The sequence below is a fragment of the Podarcis gaigeae genome (genome assembly GCF_964106915.1).
Source record: "Podarcis gaigeae genome assembly, chromosome: 16".
NCBI classification, from domain to species: domain Eukaryota; kingdom Metazoa; phylum Chordata; class Lepidosauria; order Squamata; family Lacertidae; genus Podarcis; species Podarcis gaigeae.
In genome coordinates this window covers 36,100,570-36,122,196 of record NC_139693.1, presented here as the reverse complement: position 1 = coordinate 36,122,196, position 21,627 = coordinate 36,100,570, and the positions used below count along the sequence as shown (strand labels likewise).

Here is a 21,627-nt window from a genome sequence, read left to right as displayed (position 1 = left end):
TACCGCTCCGGCGGGAAGGTAAACGGTGTTTCCGTGCGCTGCTCTGGTTTGCCAGAAGCGGCTTAGTCATGCTGGCCACATGACCCGGAAGCTGTACGCCGGCTCCCTCGGCCAATAAAGCGAGATGAGTGCCACAACCCCAGAGTCGGCCACGACTGGACCGAATGGTCAGGGGTCCTTTTACCTTTACCATAAAAATGTTAAAGTAAAATATAACCCACTAAACTGCCTCTGCTCCTCATAGAATTTGTTTTTAAAAGGTTTTTTTTTAAAAAAAAAAAAAGTTTAGTGTTTGTTGGTGTGGAGTGGGGGTAGGATAGCCACATAAGACCCAAAATCACCTGATGCAATCTCTGCGTTTCACGGTATGGAGTTCTCCTTCAATTAGCTTGACGAAGTGGCTGCCCAAACACAAATGAAGACACAACACATAGGCTAATAACTGTTAAATCATATGTAAAAGAATATCATTCAAAAGGTAGAAATGAATCTATTGGAGTTCATATATGCAGTGTAACAGACTAGTGGCACAGAACGTCAAGTCATGTGTTCAAGATAGGCGTCAAAAGGTCAGTCTCACAATGGTTATTCAAAGGTTTCAACAAAAGATGACTCAAACGTCTAAAAAGTAAGGTTTTCGCAAATGTTTTTCAAAGGTTCCAATGTAAGACGTCCCCAAAAGTCTCAAGGACAGTGTTTCCGGAATGATACTACTGTTTCGTGATAGTCTTCACCAGCTGAAAATACAATACAAAGCATACAACCAATGAATGATAACAGAACTGACAGCCAGTGTGGTGTAGTGGTTAAGAGTCATAGACTCGTAATCTGGTGAACTGGGTTTGCTTCCCCGCTCCTCCACATGCAGCTGCTGGGTGACCTTGGGCCAGTCACACTTCTCTGAAGTCTCTGAGCCCCACTCACCTCACAGAGTGTTTGTTGTGGGGGAGGAAGGGAAAGGAGAATGTTAGCCGCTTTGAGACTCTTTCAGGTAGTGATAAAGCGGGATATCAAATCCAAACTCTTCTACCTGCATACACATTGTATATTGAAACAGAATATACAAAACAAGTTTGTTAACCTGTGGGACTCATTGCCCTTGGATGTTCCGAGTGCCGGTAACATCACTGAGTCTGCAAAAAGACCAAGCTACACGCTCACACATGACAAATTTTTATTTTGTAGTTTAAAAGCAAATGCAACAGTCCCAAACCGGATTAGAACCACAAGGCAGAGAGAGAGAGAGAGAGAGAGAGAGAAGAAAGAACATTTCATTTGTGTTGTTTCCTGTTTTAAAAATCAGACTTCCCCACCCCCAGCTGCAGTTTGCCTCCATCTGTGCCGTTTGCTCTTTTGAAATATAGATCGTCCTTCTTGACCTCTGTACCAAGCAGGATCAAACATGTCCTGTGACTGCTACCAACAGCTCATCTCTGTGCTCTGGCTATTTTGAAGCCATTCCTGCCGGTCTTGCGTTTGCACATAATTAACAGATGTCAGCTGGTAGCAAACGACTGAGATTTCTGTCTGGCAAGAGTCTGCACAGAATTCCAGCTGACAATGAAAGTGGCAGGGGAGATACGCCCCCAGTAAAACAGATTTACTGGAATCCAGCGAGAAACTTTGCAGTTCTGAGAAAGTTTGAAGTCGAGAGCAGTGGAGTGGGAAGAGAAGTAACGGAAAACAAATGCCCTTCAGGTTAAATTCTCCAGGGTAGGTTCTCCAATGCAGCAACTAATATCAGAGTTAATCCCCCCTCCCGGGGGGGGGGGGGAATGTAAGGCAGCAGAAGAGGGAATTCTTTATATCAGTAATATAATTTTATATACGGTGGTACCTCTGGTACGTTCTGGACCCCTGTTCACATCCAGAAGCGAACGCAAGCCACGTCCGCGGGTCGCGATTTGCCACTTCCGTGCATGCGTGTGATGTCATTTTGACCTGTGCATGCGCAAGCGGCGAAACCCGGAAGTAACATGCTCCATTACTTCCGGGTCGCCGCAGCACGCAACCCAAAAATACTTAGCCCGAAGCTACTTCAACCCGAAGTGTGACTGTATACTCAAGCACTCTGATGATAAATTCTCAATAGGCCAAATCCTATGTGGTATATTTCAACACAGGCCGAGTGTGTTTCCACACAAAGATCTCCCTCAATTATGTTTTGCATTTCTATATATGAAATTCTGTGATTGTTTTTAATTGCAGAGGCTTTAAAAAAACAACAACAACAAATAAATGTGAAGTCGCTTTGAGATATTTCATGGGAAGCGATGTAATAAAATGGGATTAAATAAATAAATAAACTGATAGGCTCCCCCCACCCCTAATAAAACATCAAAGTAAAGGAAGACGGTTTTCCAGGCCAAGTTTGTATCGATGGCCACATTAAAGAAGAATAATTTGTTTATCCAGGATGGTTGTTTGCAACTGGAGGGGGAGGGCTTGAAGTGAATCGTTTTGTCCTCCTCTTCTGAAGTTTTTGCGTTTAAAAGAGCCCACGCCTATTGATTTGTCATGTTCGGTCATGTTTCTTTGATGCTGTATTAGGCCACTGATGCGATTTGTGCCTTCCAGTCTCCTGCCGCATTAGGAAGAGCGCTCTCTGCTTCTGAATCTGGCAACGCTGCCTGCCATGGAAGGGCTTTGAGAGGGAGACCCAGCTGCTTGTGGACCTTCATAGGAAGCTGCCTTACATTGCTCTACATAGCTCAGTATTGCCTACACAAACTGGCAGCAGCTCTCCAGAGTTTCTGGCAGGGATGCTCTCCCTGCCCTACCTGGAGATGCCAGGGACTGAACCTGGGACCTTCTGCTTACAAGACAGAAGCTCTCCCCCTGAGCTGTGACACTTCCCCCAGGATGAAGTTGTTAATGTTGCTTATTCATTTAAAGGTAAAGGGACCCCTGACAATTAGGTCCAGTCATGACCGACTCTGGGGTTGCGGTGCTCATCTTGCTTTATTGGCTGAGGGAGCTGGCATACAGCTTCCAGGTCATGTGGCCAGCATGACTAAGCCACTTCTGGTGAACCAGATCAGCGCATGGAAACGCCATTTGCCTTCCCGCCAGAGTGGTACCTATTTATCTACTTGCACTTTGACTTGCTTTTGAACTGCTAGGTTGGCAGGAGCAGGGACTGAGCAACGGGAGCTCACCCTGTCGTGGGGATTCAAACCTCCGACCTTCTGATCGGCAAGTCCTAGGCTCAGTGGTTTAACCCACAGCGCCACCCGCGTCCCTGGAGCTTATTCATTTACATACTGCTTAATTGCCAAGGTGGCTTCTAAGATCAAAGCATTTAGAGCAGGAAAACAACTCAGTCAAAACATTAAACATCCACACTTTAAAATGTGCAGTAAAACAAGCCAGTTGAAACAGAAGGTCCCGGTCCACTTGGCGGAGCTCAGGATTCTAGTTTAAAACGAAAAGTGGATCTCGCAAGCCTGCTCATAATTGCTCCCATCCACTGGGGAGTTAGGACACAGAGTGCTTCTAAATACCAGTTTCTAGAAACCATCGGAGGGGAGAGACTTTCTCTTGTGCTCATCAGGTCCAGTTTGAATGCATATGGTTGGCCACTGCGAGAACAGGAGGCAGGCTTTGATGGGCCCTGATCCAGCAGGGCTTTTCTTACATTCTCAGGTTCTTTCTCCCTTCAGCATCTGTTTTGGAGTGTGCATGTATTTATTCTTATGCAAACACATGCACACCATATCTTCCTGGGTATATCAACCCCGCTTGCAAGGTTTGGCAGTCTGATATCCTGGAAACTGCACTGTTCGCCCCCTTCTGTCATTTATTCCCCCAGCCCTCCCCAGCCCTGAAACATCTCTGATGCAAAACGAATGCAATTTCCCCTCTCTTATTAACTTGTCTCTTAGAACCTTCAGCTCCTATATTTTCATTAGAACATTGAGTTGTCTTATTACCTTCCTGCTTTCCATTGTGCTGGTTATTTTTCTTTCTTTCTTTTTAATCTCTGTTTCTTTCCACTCTGATACACTGCAAGATTTGAAAGCGAACTGGGGTGGAAGAGAAAATTGGGAGCAGGTATAATGTGGTTTGCGTTTCCGATGTCTTCAGATGCAGCCTGTGAAAGATTTCAGGCACTTCACTTTACATCTGCTTCACTTTCCCCAGAAACAAACAGGCGCGTCCCACCTTAGCCCCACAAATTTGGGAAATTTCTCAAAACGTTTATATATCCTAAAGTTTAATTGCACACCTGCTTTTTCCTTTCCTTTATTGGGGGAAAGTTTCTGAAAATTCTTAAACTGCAGCAGCACAGGGATTGGTAAAAAAAAAAGAAACCAAGTGAAACAGCTTTGTAGTGGATGAGATTATTTACTTATTTGTAAGGCATTTCTGCATGGTGATTTGACTCTGCCAAGGCATTTTGTGACTATTAAACACCAATGTTGTTCAAGAGAGCATCTGCAACAGAAGAAAACAGGCTTTGAAATCCTATCTGAATGAAATTTAAACACATTAAAACCCTGGTGGAACAAGAATGTCTTGGGCTGCATTCCTGGGGGGCCATAGGATGAAGAAGTAGACAAAGAGTTCGGATTTGATACCCCACTTTATCACTACCCGAAGGTGTCTCAAAGTGGCTAACATTCTCCTTTCCCTTCCTCCCCCACAACAAACACTCTGTGAGGTGAGTGGGGCTGACAGACTTCAAAGAAGTGTGACTAGCCCAAGGTCACCCAGCAGCTGCATGTGGAGGAGCGGGGAATCGAACCCGGTTCACCAGATTACGAGTCCACCGCTCTTAACCACTACACCACACTGGCTCAGCTAGATGAATCAGTTCCTGTGCTCCCCAAGGCCCATGGGATCTCCCCAGGGAAGGAGAGAGAGAGAGAGCCACCATCTTGGAGGCAAATCTCACCCCCCTTTGCTTCTTCAGTGAGACACTGGATAGGTTCACAGCCAGTGCTCACCCAATGTAGAACAGGGCAGAAAGGAAGTTACATGCCAGTGTTTGAGATGCTGGGTAATATGAGCTTCCCCATTTCCTCCCACACCACCCTGGAACAATAAATGTCTGTTAGAGATGGATACAAACGAAGTACGAAGGGACACGGGTGGCGCTGTGGGTTAAACCACAGAGCCTAGGACTTGCTGATCAGAAGGTCGGCGGTTTGAATCCCCGCAATGGGGTGAGCTCCCGTTGCTCAGTCCCTGCTCCTGCCAACCTAGCAGTTCGAAAGCACGTCAAAGTACAAGTAGATCAATAGGTACAGCTCCGGTGGGAAGGTAAACGGCGTTTCCGTGCGCTGCTCTGGTTCGCCAGAAGCGGCTTAGTCATGCTGGCCACATGACCTGGAAGCTGTATGCCAGCTCCCTCAGCCAATAAAGCAAGATGAGCACCGCAACCCCAGAGTCAGCCACGACTGGACTTAATGGTCAGGGGTCCCTTTACCTTTACCTTTACAAACAAAGTAAGAGGAAGCAGAAGAAATGCTTGTCAAATCTGAAAGTTCTTCACCTGTAACTTTGGGATGGGCAAGGCTCTCACATCCAATTTTAGGCTAAACCCCTAGAGCTGGCATAGTTTGGGGGTTTTTTTAAGGCCAGAACAAAAAAGAAAGGGGGGGGAATGCCCTCCTCCCTGCCCCCTGCCAGCATGGGCCCAGCAGAACATTAAAAAAGGCAGATCCAGCCACCTTTAGTTCTCCTTGTCCACTGATTGTCAGGAGGTCCTACACACAAGTAGGAATCCAGCAGAGACACATGCCCTGCTGGCATGTTCTCTCCCTCCTGGTCATTCGTTTGGGAGCTTCAAAAGCTTTCTCATGCTCAAACATCTCAGTGACTGATACCAAGAGGCATCATCACACTTCAGGATCAGCAGAGTAGAGGCAAAAAATGGGGTAGAGGAGTGAAGTAAATTTTACTTTTACACTTACGCATTCCACCAGACAAGTGAGAAGCAGTACCAGAGCTCAAGCACACCTTCAATCCAGGCAAAAACATTCAAGGAAGGTTCAAAGCAGAGCCAGTGATCTAGGTGTGTGGTGTGGGGAAAGTCCCAGGGGCCGGATGAAGGGGCCCGGAGGGCCACCTTTTGCCTGAGTCCTGAGGTTCCCCACCCCTGGTATCCAGCAAAACTGCAACCTCAGCCCATTAATATTTTCCCAATGTGGAGGATGATTTGCTATTCATAGGTTTCCTGTGATTTATTTCCCCTGTCGTAGGTTGATCCACTCTTTGCAGAGGAAGTCAAAGAGAAAATTAAAAGGTAGGCTCCTAATTTGGAGATTTAAAAAAAATAAAAATAGAAAAATATATAGCTATATTTATTTCCCCCGAATTCTCATTGCAAACAAATCTCTTTCCATGTTGCTCAGATTTAGTTGAGAAGCTCGATTCCTACTGAGACCTCCTATGTTCACTTCAGTTTGAGGTGGCGATTTTACTGAAGCATACATTTTCTGGCTCAGAATTATGAGTGTTAAGGGCTCGTAACATTCTCCTTGAATACAAGACAAGCATTATGACCCCATAATTCTTCTCTGGCTTGGATTTTTACCCAAGTTGGAAAAGGCAAACCAGGTTGCCAGCTGATAGATAACTCTAAAAAGAGCTCTGAAAAAGAAGCTTCTGAGCAAAATTAGCCATTTATAATCCAAAATTGAAATCCAAAATGTTTACATTTCATTTTATGGGTGGAGGAGCTGCAGGGGAGGTTAGGAACATTTCAGGAGAAGGGAGATTAATCCTGTCTTGCTGCTACATTGGAAGGTGTGTGTGTGTTAAGTATTTATTTATTTTGATATAACACCACCAAAATATGTGGTGCTTTGCAGAAGACATTTTATGTGGATGTTCCTGAATTTATGGGGAGGGGCCACAGATTAGTGCTAGAGCATCTGCTTTGTGCACAGAAATTCCCAGGTTTGATCCCCAGCTCAACCTGAAATCTTTCTGCCATCCAATATCTCCAGACGACTCTGAAGTCCAGTGTCTGGAGGCCAACTAACAGACTAAACCATCTTTGCTTGGTAGGGCAGATGGGGTGCATTTGCTACAGGAGATCTCTCAAGAAGACCTGCACGCTCTTGTGAAAAAATGCTTTGCCGTTGTCAACAGTTCCATTTCGGAGGGGATGTCGGCCACAATCTTAGAGGTAATTGCATTTGAACATTGACCTTCACGTTGAACGTTCCCTTGCTCGGCTGGTTTGAACTCTCCATCAGCTTCCCTGTCTGCCTTTCAAAGCCCGCAAAACACAAGGGCTTTCTCTAAAACATTATGCAGGAACAGTTAGCAACTCACAGTTTCAGCCGGCCTGTGAAATTAACAAATGCTTAGTGGGTGAGGAATGGGAAGCTGTGGCCTTCGTCTTTTTGTTTGTCAGTCTCAATCAAAATCGTCAGGAGCGATGGGAGCTGTTGTCCAGCAATATCTAGAGCAGGCATAGGCAAACTCGGCCCTCCAGATGTTTTGGGACTACAACTCCCATCATCCCTAGCTAATAGGACCAGTGGTCAGGGATGGTGGGAGTTGTAGTCCCAAAACATCTGGAGGGCCAAGTTTACCTATGCCTGATCTAGAGAGACAGCCTCCTTCCTTACAGTCCATCTCGGGTGCCAGGATCAGCAGAGGGTGCCCTCTTGGTACTTCCAGCACCCTCGGGGTGGCTACATCCTAGAACAGTGCCTTCTTTGTGGCATCCCCGAAATTGTGACATTCCCTCTGCATATAGATGCACCCGGCATCTTCATGATGTAGCTTTTATTGGATGCTGAAGACACACCACTTTACCCTGGCTTTTGACATCAGAGAGAGAGAGAGAGAGAGAGAAATGGACCTACCCCGTTTTCTTGACAAAGATTTATTTTAACTGATTTAATTGTAACTCACCCCAGTGAAAAGGTAAAGGGACCCCTGACCATTAGGTCCAGTCGTGCCCGACTCTGGGGTTGCTACGCTCATCTCGCTTTATTGGCCAAGGGAGCTGGCGTACAGCTTCCGGGTCATGTGGCCAGCAGGACTAAGCCGCTTCTGGCGAACCAGAGCAGCACACGGAAACACCGTTTACCTTCCCGCCAGAGCGGTACCTATTGCACTTTGACGTACTTTCGAACTGCTAGGTTGGCAGGAGCAGGGACCGAGCAACAGGAGCTCACCCCGTCGCGGGGATTCGAAACACCAACCTTCTGATCAGCAAGTCCTAGGCTCTGTGGTTTAACCCACAGTGTCACCCGCGTCCCATACTCAACCCAGTAACCTCATTCAAATTTGGGGCTAGCAAAATCAACAGGCCTCCCCTGTCTCAAAATTGTAGAGTTGGAAGTAATCCCAAGAGCCACTTAGTCCAATCTTCTGCACTGCAATCATCACATCTAAAGAATCCATGACAGTTGGCCATCCAATCTCTGTTCAACCTTCCAAGGGAGTCCATTCCACTATTAAACAGCTCTTGCCGTCAGGGAAGAGACACAGTGGTGGGTGCAAGGCCAGCAAGCAATTCTACTTGTGTGTCATAATGCCTGAACAATGCTTGTGATGTGTACTATTTCTACATCTATATTTACATAATAGTGACCATGCTTTGCGTCATTTATTTTGGCTTGACTTTTCGTCTCTGCTGCCCTGTTTTAGTAAGCAGAGCCCCGCCTCTCTTTCTTGATAATCCTATCACGAATTGTTTTAGCATCTTACTACAGCGACAGACAGAAGCAAGGTATTCTTGCATAATAAGAATTCATAGCAGCTCTCTTGGGAGACTGAGCGTCCCAGCTTTTTGAGAAAAGAGGAGTTTCTAGGCCTCAGAATGATAGCAAGTCACAATCACAAAGTAGGCTTGGTCCTAAAAAATGCCAAAGGCTACTGTAAAAGGATGTGTCTTCAGCAGAAGCTGGAAACTACAAATCTGCATAGTGAAAGGCCAGGAACAGGTCTGTGGGGAAGGAGGTCCACAACTTAGCGGCAGGAGCAAACCAGCAGTAAATCACACTGAGCAAGTGGGAGTTAACTCTTTATTATCAGAAACAGGATCTGCATAGGAGTGTCAGGCCTAATGAGCACAGCAACTCTTCTTTGGTAGGTCTTGCCCATATGAGGCAGTTGCGGAGGCTGAAGGTCCCCACCTTCCCACAGCTGTCTAATTCTCTCCCTTTCCTGGGTTTTCCCCAAGCAATCTGATACTACCTGCCAGCCTTTGCTTCTCCCACTTCATGCCTCTCCTGATCCTGGGAGACCAGGGTGAGGTGAGGTTGTTGCAGCAGGAGGGGGAGACACCCTGGTTCCTCTCAGCCTCTTGGCCTGCTTTCTGTCCTGCTTCTGGACTTCTCTATGCCACAGACTCTTCCTGCTCACTAAACCCTGTTACCTCTTCAGCTTCTGACACCTCCTCCTCCCAGTCTTCTCTCTCTCCTCCCTCTGCCCATTCATTGTTGTCCCATCACCAAACCCCTGGCTATGGGCCTTCTCCCCTTGGCAGTTCCCCAGCTGGTTCCTCCCACCACTCCTCTGTGTCCAACCATTCCATGTCCCTTAGAGGCTGCTACAGAGAACACTTTCTCCCCACCAAAAAAGAAAAAGAGATTTTGGAGCTTGGTGGAACAACCACAGGGTCTTCTTCCATCAGCCTTAGCACTCAAGAGGGTCTATAGGAATGGAGGTGTTTTTTCAGGTATTTGGGGCTTTAAACACTAACGAAAGCACCTGGACTTACGCTTGAAGAGAGGGAAAAAAAATCAAGGGAAAAGAAAAAAGTGGGGTAGGGGGAAAAGAAGCACAAATCTTCAGTTTCTTTCAACACTTCCTCTAATCAGCCGTCCAAAGGCCAAAGGGTCTCGAGGGTTCCCTACCTGAGAAGCTTGGAAATAAAATCTGGATCATCGTCGACAGGCCAGATCCCCTTGTGCTAAACTACCTTCCTCAGAAAAGAAGTGCAAAGCATTCATGCACGGAGTGGGAAGGGATGATGGAGAAAATCTGTACACAGAGTCTGAAACAGAACTTCTTCCATTCCATAAGGAAAATAATTACAGTACGTTCCTGTTGGATCATGCCATAGTGCAATTTCTGGCCACGCTCCTGATTTCCAATCAAACTGCATTGGTCCAAAAGTGGTCCAGGTGCAAGAACAGCATTTTCTTGCCTACTCACTCAAAGATTCATCAGCTACCCTAACGCCTTTCAACAGATCTTATCCATTGCTGGATTGTCTCTCTAATCCGTTGCTGGGTTGAACAGGGCTGCAAAACAAGAAGGAGGGAGAGAATTTCTGCCTAGCCTTATTAAAAACAAACAGATAAATAAATCACCACCAGCTTCACATTCACCTGCTAGTAAAGGCTCAAAAATATAGGCACTTCAAAGTATTAGTATCACACAATATTTCAGAATTTATTTGGGGCAGGGAGGAGGTGACTAAGGTGTTCTATTTTAGCTAGATTTATTCATTCATTTCTAAGATTGTTATAGGGGACAATTTGGATCTGCCCCACTTCCTTTTCTTTAGGGATCACCCTCCCTGAGGTAGGAAATTCATAAGTGGTGAAGCCGCCCATTTCTCAGTTCTTCTCATTACCATTTTGTGGTCTTTTTGGTAAAGGATTATTTTGTCCATCTTTCCCATGGGCGATACTCTTGGCCCTGACAGTGAAGTAGCACCATCTGCCTAGAAAGGAAAGAGAAGATAGCTCTTGAACAACAGTGCTATTTTAATTAGGAGAAACAACAGCAACCCTACCTGAGATGGTCAACAGGAGGAATGACCATCTGTCAAAACCTTGTTTTCATTAACCAGGGCAGAAAAACTGCTCCAGAAAAAGAAAGTGAAACCTCAGACAGTGCTTGGACTCCACTGATTAAAAAAAATTAATTCAGGACCATCTTGTTCAGCCAACACTACTTCCGTGGGTGGATTTGAGCTATGAGGACGTCCAACCTTCTATCAAGAGGGTTTGGTGGACTCATAAGAAGAGCTCTGCTGTGGCTTAGATCAAAAGCCCATCTTGGACACTTCTTACAGTGGCCCCCTTTCTTCTAAAAAAAAACAAATTGTGGGTCAAGTGCAAGTGGATCAGAAAAGCATATTCATGGAAGCATAAATGTCAGCCAGGCAAAGAGACAGGTTTGTTTATGGTTGAGTCAGATCAGATCAGGAAGAACCTTCTTTGATAAATGGGTTGCAGCCAAGCTAAGACCTGAGAGTGAGCTATCTGCCTCCAGATTGTGTTTAAAGTGACTCACCACACGAGATGCTGGTCCACAGATTCAAGGGGTTCCTGGTTCAAATTCTGATGGAAATGTACACTCAGAGGGGAAAGAGATTCCCCAAAGATTCCATCCCACTTCTGTTATGTACCTTCACTTTCCTTGTTTTCAGTGCTATGTTTTCTAGAAAAAGAGGTGGCCGTACTCACCATTAACCCCTCTTTCTCTTAGAATGGCAATGGCGCCTGCCTGAGAGGTGCCAGAACTCACCTGTGAAGTGCTGAAACTGAGATCTGGCAAGTTCGTCCTGAAAAAAAAAACCTGCTTGTTTTATGCATATCCTTCATTGCTCCCAAGTGTCTGGGCTGAAATTACCACTCACCCCATTCCCAGTTTTATGCTCCCCATTGGAAGACTGAAAATTTGTTGGTGTCCTGGCCCTCCCCGTCCAGTGAAAAACTCAGACTCACAAATCTTGTGATTTTCAGATCAGATCAGTGCATTAGGCGAGTGTCAGGTTACAGAAATCAAGAGCAAGTGCAAGAGAAGTTAAACGCATGGCGCTAAGCGTGAGCTAAAGCATTAATCCAACAAGAGCCACATGCCCTCACCTTCCTTGTGAAGAGCCTTCTCCCTTCTGAAGAGCAGGGCAGGCACAGCTATTTGTGCAGCAAGCGACCAGAGTCTCACCACTGTGCAATCCAACAGAGAAACCAATTCCAGTAGGTTGGCTAGGTGAGGTTTGTCCAGTCCATCAGATATCTCTTAGGGCTGCAGAACAGACACCTGCCCCCCAACCCACTGGGAACCTAAAAGAAGTTTTTGCCTGGTTGCTCAGAAAGGGATCTGGCCCCCAGACTGGAAATAATCCCTAGTCCTGCCTTAACGTCTCCCTTTGCTGGAAAGAATTCAGGCTGAGATGATGGCAGTTAGAACCATCACTGGAGCAAACTTCATAGAATCACCCTTCTCCCTTCCTAATAGTCATAGAAATCATGGAATTGCAGAGCCTGCAATGCCATTTGTGACTGTTCTGGCTGCCTCAGCATAGGCAGTGAAAAAATGCTTGAGCAAAGTTCCCCTGCTTACTGTCAAACACGTTCCATTGAAGTCAGTGGGGCTCACTTCTGCGTAGATAAGTTTAGCAGCACACTGTTAGCCAATTAATCAATGAAACAGAGCCGTCTTTCCCACTAATGTGTTTGTGCGCAAGTGTGCAGGCAAGCTCAAGTAATCTACTTTTTTCTGTTTTCTACCCCTCCACCCCAAGAAAACCCCCAAACTTGTCATGCTTTCCTTCCGGGCCGATTACACCATGGGGAAATCACGTCCCCCACGATAATGACAGTAATTAAAAGCACATTCTCTCCTAAGTGCCAGTGAATCGGTATGGATTGAACAACATGGAGAGTGGATTTCTTTCTGTTGTCTGACACCGCAGTAATTTGTACAAGATGAGCCATTAAGCGCTCAAAGGCACCACATGTTTTTCAGGATTTCTGAGGCTGGCGGCGGTAATTAAAATTTCAGGTCGGGCGGGGGGGGGGGGGATTCTGCTTGACAAGTGCGCAAGCGGGCTCCATGCGCTTCCCCAGAGATATCGAGGGTTTACCTCATGCCATTCTATGCTCCGGTGGTTGCTGGAAATTTATGTCCCTCGTGAAGATTAACCTCTGGCAGATCCGCCAGTGCTCTCGAGCCCAAATAAACCCAGATGATGTATTCATAAGCACACAAGAAGACCCCTGCTGGATCAGACCAGTGGCCCATCAGTTCCATAATCCTGTTGTTACAGCAGCCAACCAGATTCCCCAACAAGAAGCCTGTGTTCAGAACCCTGCTCCACAATCTTCTGCAAATTTCCAGCTCTACCTAACTAACCCTAAGCCTTTTTCTCCTCTGTGTTTCTCCACTAGGCGATGGATTTAAATGTTCCGGTGATGGCAAGGAATATCCCAGGGAATGCTGCAATAATCACGCACAAGACAACTGGGCTTCTATACTCAAACCCCCAGGTAAAAAAAGAAGTAATGACCCAATGCGCACTTGCATTGAGAGCCAGTGTTGTGTAACAACTAGAGCAGGGGTGAGCAACCTTTTTCAGCCGTGGGCTGGTCCACTGTCCCTCAGACCATGTGATGGGCCAGACTATATTTTTTTTGGGGGGGGGGGGTGAACAAATTCCTATGCCCCACAAATAACCCAGAGATGCACTTTAAATAAAAGGACACATTCTACTTATGTAAAAACACACTGATTCCTGGACCATCCGCAGGCCGGATTGAGAAAGTGATTAGGCCGCATCCGGCCCACGGGCCTTAGGTTGCCTACCACTGATCTAGAGTGTTGGACTACGACCCTGGGAGATGAGGGTTCAAATCCCCACTCAGCCATGAAGCTCGCTAGATGACCTTGAGCCCGTCACTCACTCTCAGCCTGACCTACCTCACAGGGTTGTTGTTAGCATAAAATGGGGAGGAGAACTCCATGTGCCACCTTGAACTCCTTTCAGGAAATGTGGGGTATAAATGCAATCAATCAATAATAATAATAATAGTAGTAGTAGTAGTAGTAGTAGTAGTAAATAATGCTGGAATTTAAACCTATATAGGTTGGAGTTATGGTATTCAGTGGTGCAGGATATGATCACCATTGATATCAAATGACACGTAATTCATGTTGGGTCCCCCCCCATTTGTATTGCGTTTCCTTTGCACTGAAGTGAGTGGCGTGGAATAATGTAATAATTACCCATCTTCATTGTGACTAGCACTGTTCTGCTGTAATTCGGTTTCCAACAAAAACCGTTATTCACCTCACTTTCTGTATTATTATCTAATTTATTTCATAAAGTTCTGCCACAAGAGACAGCAAGCCAAATGACATATTTCCTTCAGAAGCCGAACTGTAGCAGAACAGAAGCGCTGCTGTATGTGACAGACATGGCTCAGAATTGAAATCGACACCTTCTTACCTCCCTACTTTTAGGGGAAGAGAGTTCCACATCCTCAAATCAGTTTCCCACAATACCGCTGAGCAGTTCTACATCGGACACTCCAGGGTATTTGGGGAAACCTCAGATGGCTGGCAGCTTTGAAAACCTGGTCGCTGCCAGCGAATAAGCCTGTGGCCAGGGAAACAGATTTGTGGGGAGGTCAAAGCAGTACCAACTCCAGCAAGGGCAGGGTGGGTTTATTGCCAGTGGGGTCCTGCCAGGCACCTGGGTACTAGCAGCTACTTAGGAATGGTGATGGGAGAGATGGAAGTCTCCAGGGGAGACCTTGGACAATACCTTTTCATTGAAAGGGGCCTGAAGGATGGATCACATTTTAAAGAATAGGGAAGGGCTGTGGTTCCAAGATAGAACACCTTATTTGCCTGCAGAAGGCCCCAGGTTCATCCCCCGCCATCTCCAGGTAGGACTTTGCAAGATCCCCTGTCTGAAATCCTAGAGCGCCCCTAGTGGTCAGCACAGAGAGTACTGCATTGGATGGACCGATGATGATGATATATTGAATTTGTTAGTCACTTTATCTTGTCCAAGGCAACCCACAGCAACCAACCAATCAACAAACGAGCAACCACATAGAGAAACATTAAAACCAAAGGGAAACTGAAATGCATTAAAAACAACTAAAAGGCCACAGAGATTTAAATGCCAAAGGCCTGGTTATAGAGTAAATTTTTTGCCTGTCACTGAAAGATATCTAAGAATGGCGCAGGTGAACCTCCCTGGGGAGTTGTTGTTGTTGTTTAGTCATGTCCGACTCTTCGTGACCCCATGGACCAGAGCACACCAGGCACTCCTGTCTTCCACGCAGTTTGATCAAACTCATGTTAGTAGCTTCGAGAACACTGTCCAACCATCTTGTCCTCTGTCGTCCCCTTCTCCTTGTGCCCTCCATCTTTCCCAACATCAGGGTCTTTTCCAGGGAGAATTCTCTTCTAACGAGGTGGCCAAAGTATTGGAGCCTCAGCTTCAGGATCTGTCCTTCCAGTGAGCACTCAGGGCTGATTTCCTTCAGAATGGAGAGGTTTGATCTTCTTGCAGTCCATGGGACTCTCAAGAGTCTCCTCCAGCACCATAATTCAGAAGCATCAATTATTCAGTGATCAGCCATTCCTTATGGTCCAGCTCTCACTTCCATACATCACTACTGGGAAAACCATAGCCTTCCACAAATGGGGAGCCACCACAGAACAGGCCTGTTCTTTTGTTGCCACCCTCTAGACCTCTTGTGGAGGAGGCACACGAGGAAGACACTCTGTGCCACCGAGGCTACTCAAGCATGGATTCAGAAGTACCCCCAAGCTATGTACCTGCTCCTTCAGAGGGAGTGCAACCACATCAAGAGCGGGCAATATCCCATCCATCCAGTCTTGGTCCAAGGGGTCAATTATTTAAGGCAGCTTCCTAGGTTCTAACTCCCATCTGGTTAGCGTTTAGTATTCTAAAGGCAACTGGCACCCAGGTAGCAGCAAGAACAGCAGCAAAACCCAACTATCACTTTGATTTTAAGTCCCCAGCATGTCTCCTTCACACGCAACCTATGTTTTTGAAGCTTCACTCTATATCCCAATTAACTGGTGGTCTTAATTAGGCTTGGAAAGGAGGGGTGTGTGAGAGTATTAATCCTGTTGATTCTATAAATTAAATTTTGGCCTCCAAAAATCAGCTAAGTGCAATAATAACGTGTTCCGTAAAGAAAAGAAAAAACCCAACACCAAGAGATTAAATAAAACTGCAGAGTGTAAAATGCTTTTTTGTTCAGAGTGCCTATGATTAATGCATACTATTAAGTCAAGTCCGAGGAAGGTAGATCCTCTGTTTTCATTAGACTTTGGCAGTCGCACTTCCTTTACCCTGACCCTCCTCCCACCCCCACCCCCCTTCCGATAAAACAATTGTGCCTAACATTTTTCTCCCTGGAGAGTTCATTGTTCCCCGCGGTCTTCACAAATGAATCTCTTTGTTAACAAATGCAATTGGTTTTTCCGGGAAAAAGGTACTTGTATCAACGTGGAACTCACCTCCGCACCCCTGGTGTGCGTTGGAGAGGCAGAACGGCTTGATCTCAGGCGGAGGTTGCTTATTGCCCATAGATCTTGAGTCTGCAAGTTCGGGTAGTCCTTCGTGGCCTCCATACAGGAATGTTCCTGAACATTAAACAACTTTGGATACTGGTCTCACACCTCCTTCATATATGCATGCCCCAAATGCGGGGAGAGACTGGATCCAGCTGGTGGGCCAGATCCTGATCTCCCCCACCCTCCCTAGGCTTATTGTGGGGGTGACACTGGTGGAGAGATGGCATTATGCAATTGATAGCCACAACAGAATCCTCCCTGACCACCAGCCCTTCCTTTTTATTTGAGGAAGAAGGATTCCACGCAAAAAGGATTTTAGACCATCCCTTGACCGTCACTGGAAAGGAGAACTTGCCAAAGTTTGAAAAGCAAGTTCTGTTTCACGGGTGGCAAACCTCAGGTCCTTGGGCCATATGTGGCCCTCCATGTTCTTTGTCTGGCCCTCAGGATTCTTCCCAGGCCACGCCCCTCACCGGCCTGCACTGCACCTTCTTGACTGTTTTTGCCTCCCTGGAATGTGTTGTTTTATTCATTTGCATGTATGTGTGTGTCATTTTTTTCTGCACAAAAGCATACGGAAGCAAAGATTATGTGTTCTGAAAACTGTTATTCTTGCAGAACACATCCTATTATGATTTCATTCTTTGTAAGTATCCAATACATTTTAATCATCAGTGCTATTCTTTCTGCATTTGCTACCTTTCATCTCACCTGCGAAGAGATGTTAAAGCTATTGTATGTGATAATTCTGCTCCGTATATGTCATAAAAGGAGACCCTAATCTTTCAGATTGGCCCTGCGTTTGCCTCCTTCCCTCAATCTAACCTATTCAGTTAATTTTGCAATCGCTGGGTCGTATTGTGCTTCCATTCTCTTTTTACTGTTGGCATCTTAGAAGAAAATGTGATAATGCCTCTTCCTAGCTTGGATGGAGGACAGAGAAGTGTGTTTATAGACACATTGGACCAACCTTCTCCAACCTGGTGCCCTTCAGATGTTTTAGGCACAACTCACACAATCCTATCCAGCACAATCAGGCCATTGGAAGCAGTCGCCCAAAACATCTCGAGGGAGCCAGGTTGGGCTCAGGCTTCTACATGGCTGGAATTGAGCCAGCTTCAAAGTGGTAAGAGTTGCATCATTAACCCCCCATTTTTATCTCTGTTCCAGGCAGCCCCTGGAAAGCTCTTCCCCTTAACCTGCCCTCTTCCATAGACCAGAGGCAGAAAACCTGCTTTCCATGCAGGAGGTCCCAGGTTAGGTCCATGGCATCTTCAGGTAGGTCTGGAAACACCATGGCCTCAAATCCTGGAGAACCACTTGCCAGCCCATGTAGACAAAACTGTGCTTGATGATCTGACAATCTGTAAGGCTGCTGTTCCTGTTCCCTTGCAACGTGGCAAGTTTATAGAGTGTAATCTCCTTTGAGTCCTTTTGGATATTGGCAGTGGGATAATAACAACAGCTATTTCTCACCTTTTCAGGAGTTTGTCCAGCTGTCTAAAAGCCTGATCGGCGACCCATTTCTGCACAAAGAGATTGTAATGAAGGCAAAGGAGTACGTCACAAAGCACCACTCATGGGAACACGAAAGGAAAACGTATCAGAATCTTGTGCTGATGCTTCAGTGACCCACTTTGCGTCAAGATACAGGAACCCAGCATGGATGGATCAAACCAGCCAAGCCAATCGGATTTTTGTGATTAATGACACTTACTGATTCCCCCCCCCCCTCTGTATCACCTGCTCTCTGTGGTACCAATTGAAATGTAGCATACAGTGGACACTAGAATGATTGCTGGGGGGGGTTTCCCATGAGAGGACAATATTCACAGATATGGATAATCAGTGATGTATCAATATGATACGTTTTCTTGGAATTATATGCATGCACACCTATGCGTAACACATTCAGATGCAAACACATGCATACTAGGAATGCCATTGGATCGTGGAAATCATTCTCGGTCTGACTTATGGGCCTAGTTCCAGAGAAAGCAGATTATGCAGTGGTCCCATTGAAAGGAGGTGGTCAAGTTAATTACGATTGTTTCATTCATGTCCTGACCACACCCTTAATCACTTAATCCATCGATTAGAAAGAGCGTGTGTGTAAAAACACTTGTTTTAAGGGGGGGGGACCAGAACTTTCCTCCCAGTACTAATAACAGCAGGGGAGGAGTCAAACTCCAGTTCTGCAGTCTCAATAATTATGACTCTTCCCCCCCCACCACATCCACGGTTTCTGTTTTCTTTTTTACGTGCCCTTAAGATGGACCATAACAAACACTTTAAAAGGGTGTCTCTCTTGGGTGTAACTGAACCGATGCCATACAGCAAAGACGTACGGCTTTGCTCCTGCCATCACCTTCCACTAACAATGTTGGCTGGGGCAAGGGTGTCACTCTGACATGTCCATCGGGAGGGGGGGGGGTCGTATTTATATTGATTGATGTCCACATCTTGAGTTGGAGTTTATTTCTTCAAGTTGATGTTTACACCAGCTTCACATTTCCTAGAAACTGGTTGCTACCTCAGAATATAATAATTGCAATACTGCATTTTTGTGGAGCCTCATAAATCTCCTTCGCGTTTGGCCGCGAGAAGCTCAGGCTCCATAGAAGGGAAGTGGCGAGTAATTTGTATTCAGTACTTTGTGCAAATTCCGGATGCTTTATTTTATTATTTTTGTCCTCTGAATCGCACAGTCGTTGGCACCATTGAGCACATTGTAATAGGACTCTGCATTTGCAAAAGGGAATTAAAGGAGGGCTCTTGTGCCTGCAGATCTGGAAAGCAATTGTGATTCATTTCCCAGCGGTAGAAGCAATGCTTTTGTTTCTCCCTCCACTTTGCCATCACCACCAATCTCCAACCCCCCAAAAAATCTGGCTATGAGATATCTATCTATCTATCTATCTATCTATCTATCTATATCTATCATCACTTGATCTTAGCCAGATAGGTGGAAAAATCAAAATTGGAAACAGAATTGTTAGATCCTAAAACTAAGAATTTATTAAGAATGTATAACTTGCTGTTGAAATGGAATACACAAGATGAAATGGTTAAATCTGCTATGATTAAATGGGCACAAGATGTTGGACATGACATTATGATGGTTGACTGGGAAAAGTTATGGACCACAGGTATGAAGTTTACGGCATGTAATGCCTTAAGAGAAAATATAATGAAAATGATTTACAGGTGGTACTTAACGCCAGTCAAGCTTGCAAAAATTTATCATTTGCCCAATAATAAATGTTGGAAATGTAAAGAGATTGAGGGCACATTCTTTCACCTTTGGTGGACGTGCCCAAAGATTAAGGTCTTCTGGGAGATGATATATAATGAAATGAAAAAGGTATTTAAATATACCTTTTAGAAGAAACCAGAGGCCTTTCTCCTGGGCATGGTCGGCCAATTGGTGCGAAGGGAGGATAGAACTTTTTTTATGTACGCCACAGCAGCAGCAAGAATACTCATTGCAAAGTATTGGAAGACACAAGATCTACCCACCCGGGAAGAATGGCAGACGAAGGTGATGGAATATATGGAACTGGCAGAGATGACTGGCAGAATCCGGGACCAAGGAGAAGAGTTGGTGGAAGAAGATTGGAAAAAAATTAAAGTATATCTTCATAAATATTGTAAAATTAAGGATTGTTAGAAAGATGTTGGAAAAAGAAAATTATGTGGTTTTGGTAGAAATGATATAAAGGATTAAAGTAAAAATGAATTGATGAAAGAGAGAACGTAAAACTACAATATATTAAATCAAATTATTAAGATAAAAACAAGGTTGGAAGGATTTGCTGAAATAACAATTTGAACTAGAATACAAAAATGGGAGGTGTGAGGAGGTCAAGGAAATAAGTAAAGGAAGAAAGTTATGTAAAGGTTTAATCTGTTCTTTTTCTTTTTTAAATGATTGTATTTTTTCTGTCTTTTTTTTCTTTTTTCTTTTTGTAATCTTTAAAATTCTGAATAAATATTATCTATCTATCTATCTATCTATCTATCTATCTATCTATCTATCTACCTATCATCATCTGTCATCATCTATCTATCGTTTTATGAAGCTTTAAGTACATCTAGTTAGAGAAACTATACTTGAAGACCCTGTTTTGGAGTGAGTCAAGCACAACAAGTTATTCCTTGTGATTAGTAAAATGTGGTTGGCGAGGGGGGACGTGACTGTGCACAGTGATTTCTGTAAAACTTGCGTTTCCATGGGCATCAAGGGACTTCATCGTATCATGTAGGGTGGATTTGATTTAAATCAAATCGATTCAAATCACGATTCAAATCACTTGTCAGTAAGACTTGATTTAAAACGTTTTTTGTTTTTTGTTTACAGAAAGACTCATTCTTGCTGGTATAATCTTAATGTTTACAACCAGATGAAGATTTCGTTTTTGGAATAATAAATCTTCAGAGTAGTTTTTACAGTTGTATCAAAAATTACTGATTTGGTTATGCTATTAGAAATACATAGATAATTAGGAAATTATTGTGAGGTTTAATACCATATTTTTCGTCCCATAGGATGCTCCGTCCCATAGGACGCACCTACTTTTTTGGGGGGGAACAGTGGGATGGCGGCGCTGGCCTCCCCGCTGTCCCCCGAGCTTGTGGGGCTGGCGCGCAGGGCGCTCTGCTTCAGGGCGCCACACGCACCGGGTAGCAGGCTGCTATCTGCAGCGTGGGGAGCCCTGCGGGGAACTCCTGCAGGGCTCCCCACGCTGCGGATGTCTGTCTGGCGCGCGGGGCGCTCTGCTTCAGGGTGCCTCACCCGCCGGGCGGCAGGCTGCTATCCGCAGTGTGGGGAGCCCTGCGGGGAACTCCTGCAGGGCTCCCCACCTGCGGATGTCTGTCCGACGCATGGGGTGCTCTGCTTCAGGGCACCCCACCCGCCGGGCAGTAGGCTGCTATCCGCAGGGTGGGGAGCCCTGCGGGGAACTCCTGCAGGGCTCCCCACGCTGCGGATGTCTGTCCGGTGCTCGGGGCGCTCTGCTTCAGGGCGCCCTGCCCGCCGGGTGGCAGGCTGCGGACACCTGCGCAAAGCATGGGGCGTCCTCCAAAGGCACCCCGTGCTCCGCGCTGCCGGCTGCCGCCCGCAAGCCCTGCGCGCCGGGGGAGTTCCCCCCAGGCCGCAAGGCTTGCGGACACCTGCGCGAAGCACGGGGCGTCCTCCAAAGGCGCCCCTTGCTCCGCGCTGCAGGCTGCCGCCCGCAAGCCTTGCGCACCCGGGGGGAGTTCCCCCGGGCACGCAAGGCTTGCGGATAGCTTCCTGAAGCCTGGAGAGCGAGAGGTGTCGGTGCGCACCGACGCCTCTCGCTCTCCAGGCTTCAGCGA

At 45.9% G+C, this 21,627-nt stretch overlaps 1 protein-coding gene across 2 annotated transcripts in view; it reads left to right on the top strand.

Moving 5' to 3' along the window:
- Positions 1-19,065, top strand: part of GLT1D1 (glycosyltransferase 1 domain containing 1) — a 59,593-nt gene extending 40,528 nt beyond the window's left edge. Inside the window, exons 9-12 of one of the 2 annotated variants that reach the window (XM_083717586.1) lie at positions 6,207-6,250; positions 7,018-7,138; positions 13,098-13,196; positions 17,754-19,065. In XM_083717586.1, the coding sequence (XP_083573712.1) occupies positions 6,207-6,250; positions 7,018-7,138; positions 13,098-13,196; positions 17,754-17,900 (411 nt within the window). In that variant the 3' untranslated portion in view covers positions 17,901-19,065. The remainder of the gene's footprint in view (positions 1-6,206; positions 6,251-7,017; positions 7,139-13,097; positions 13,197-17,753) is intronic. The other variant, XM_083717587.1, reaches the window with a different exon arrangement.
- Positions 19,066-21,627: the final 2,562 nt, after the last annotated feature.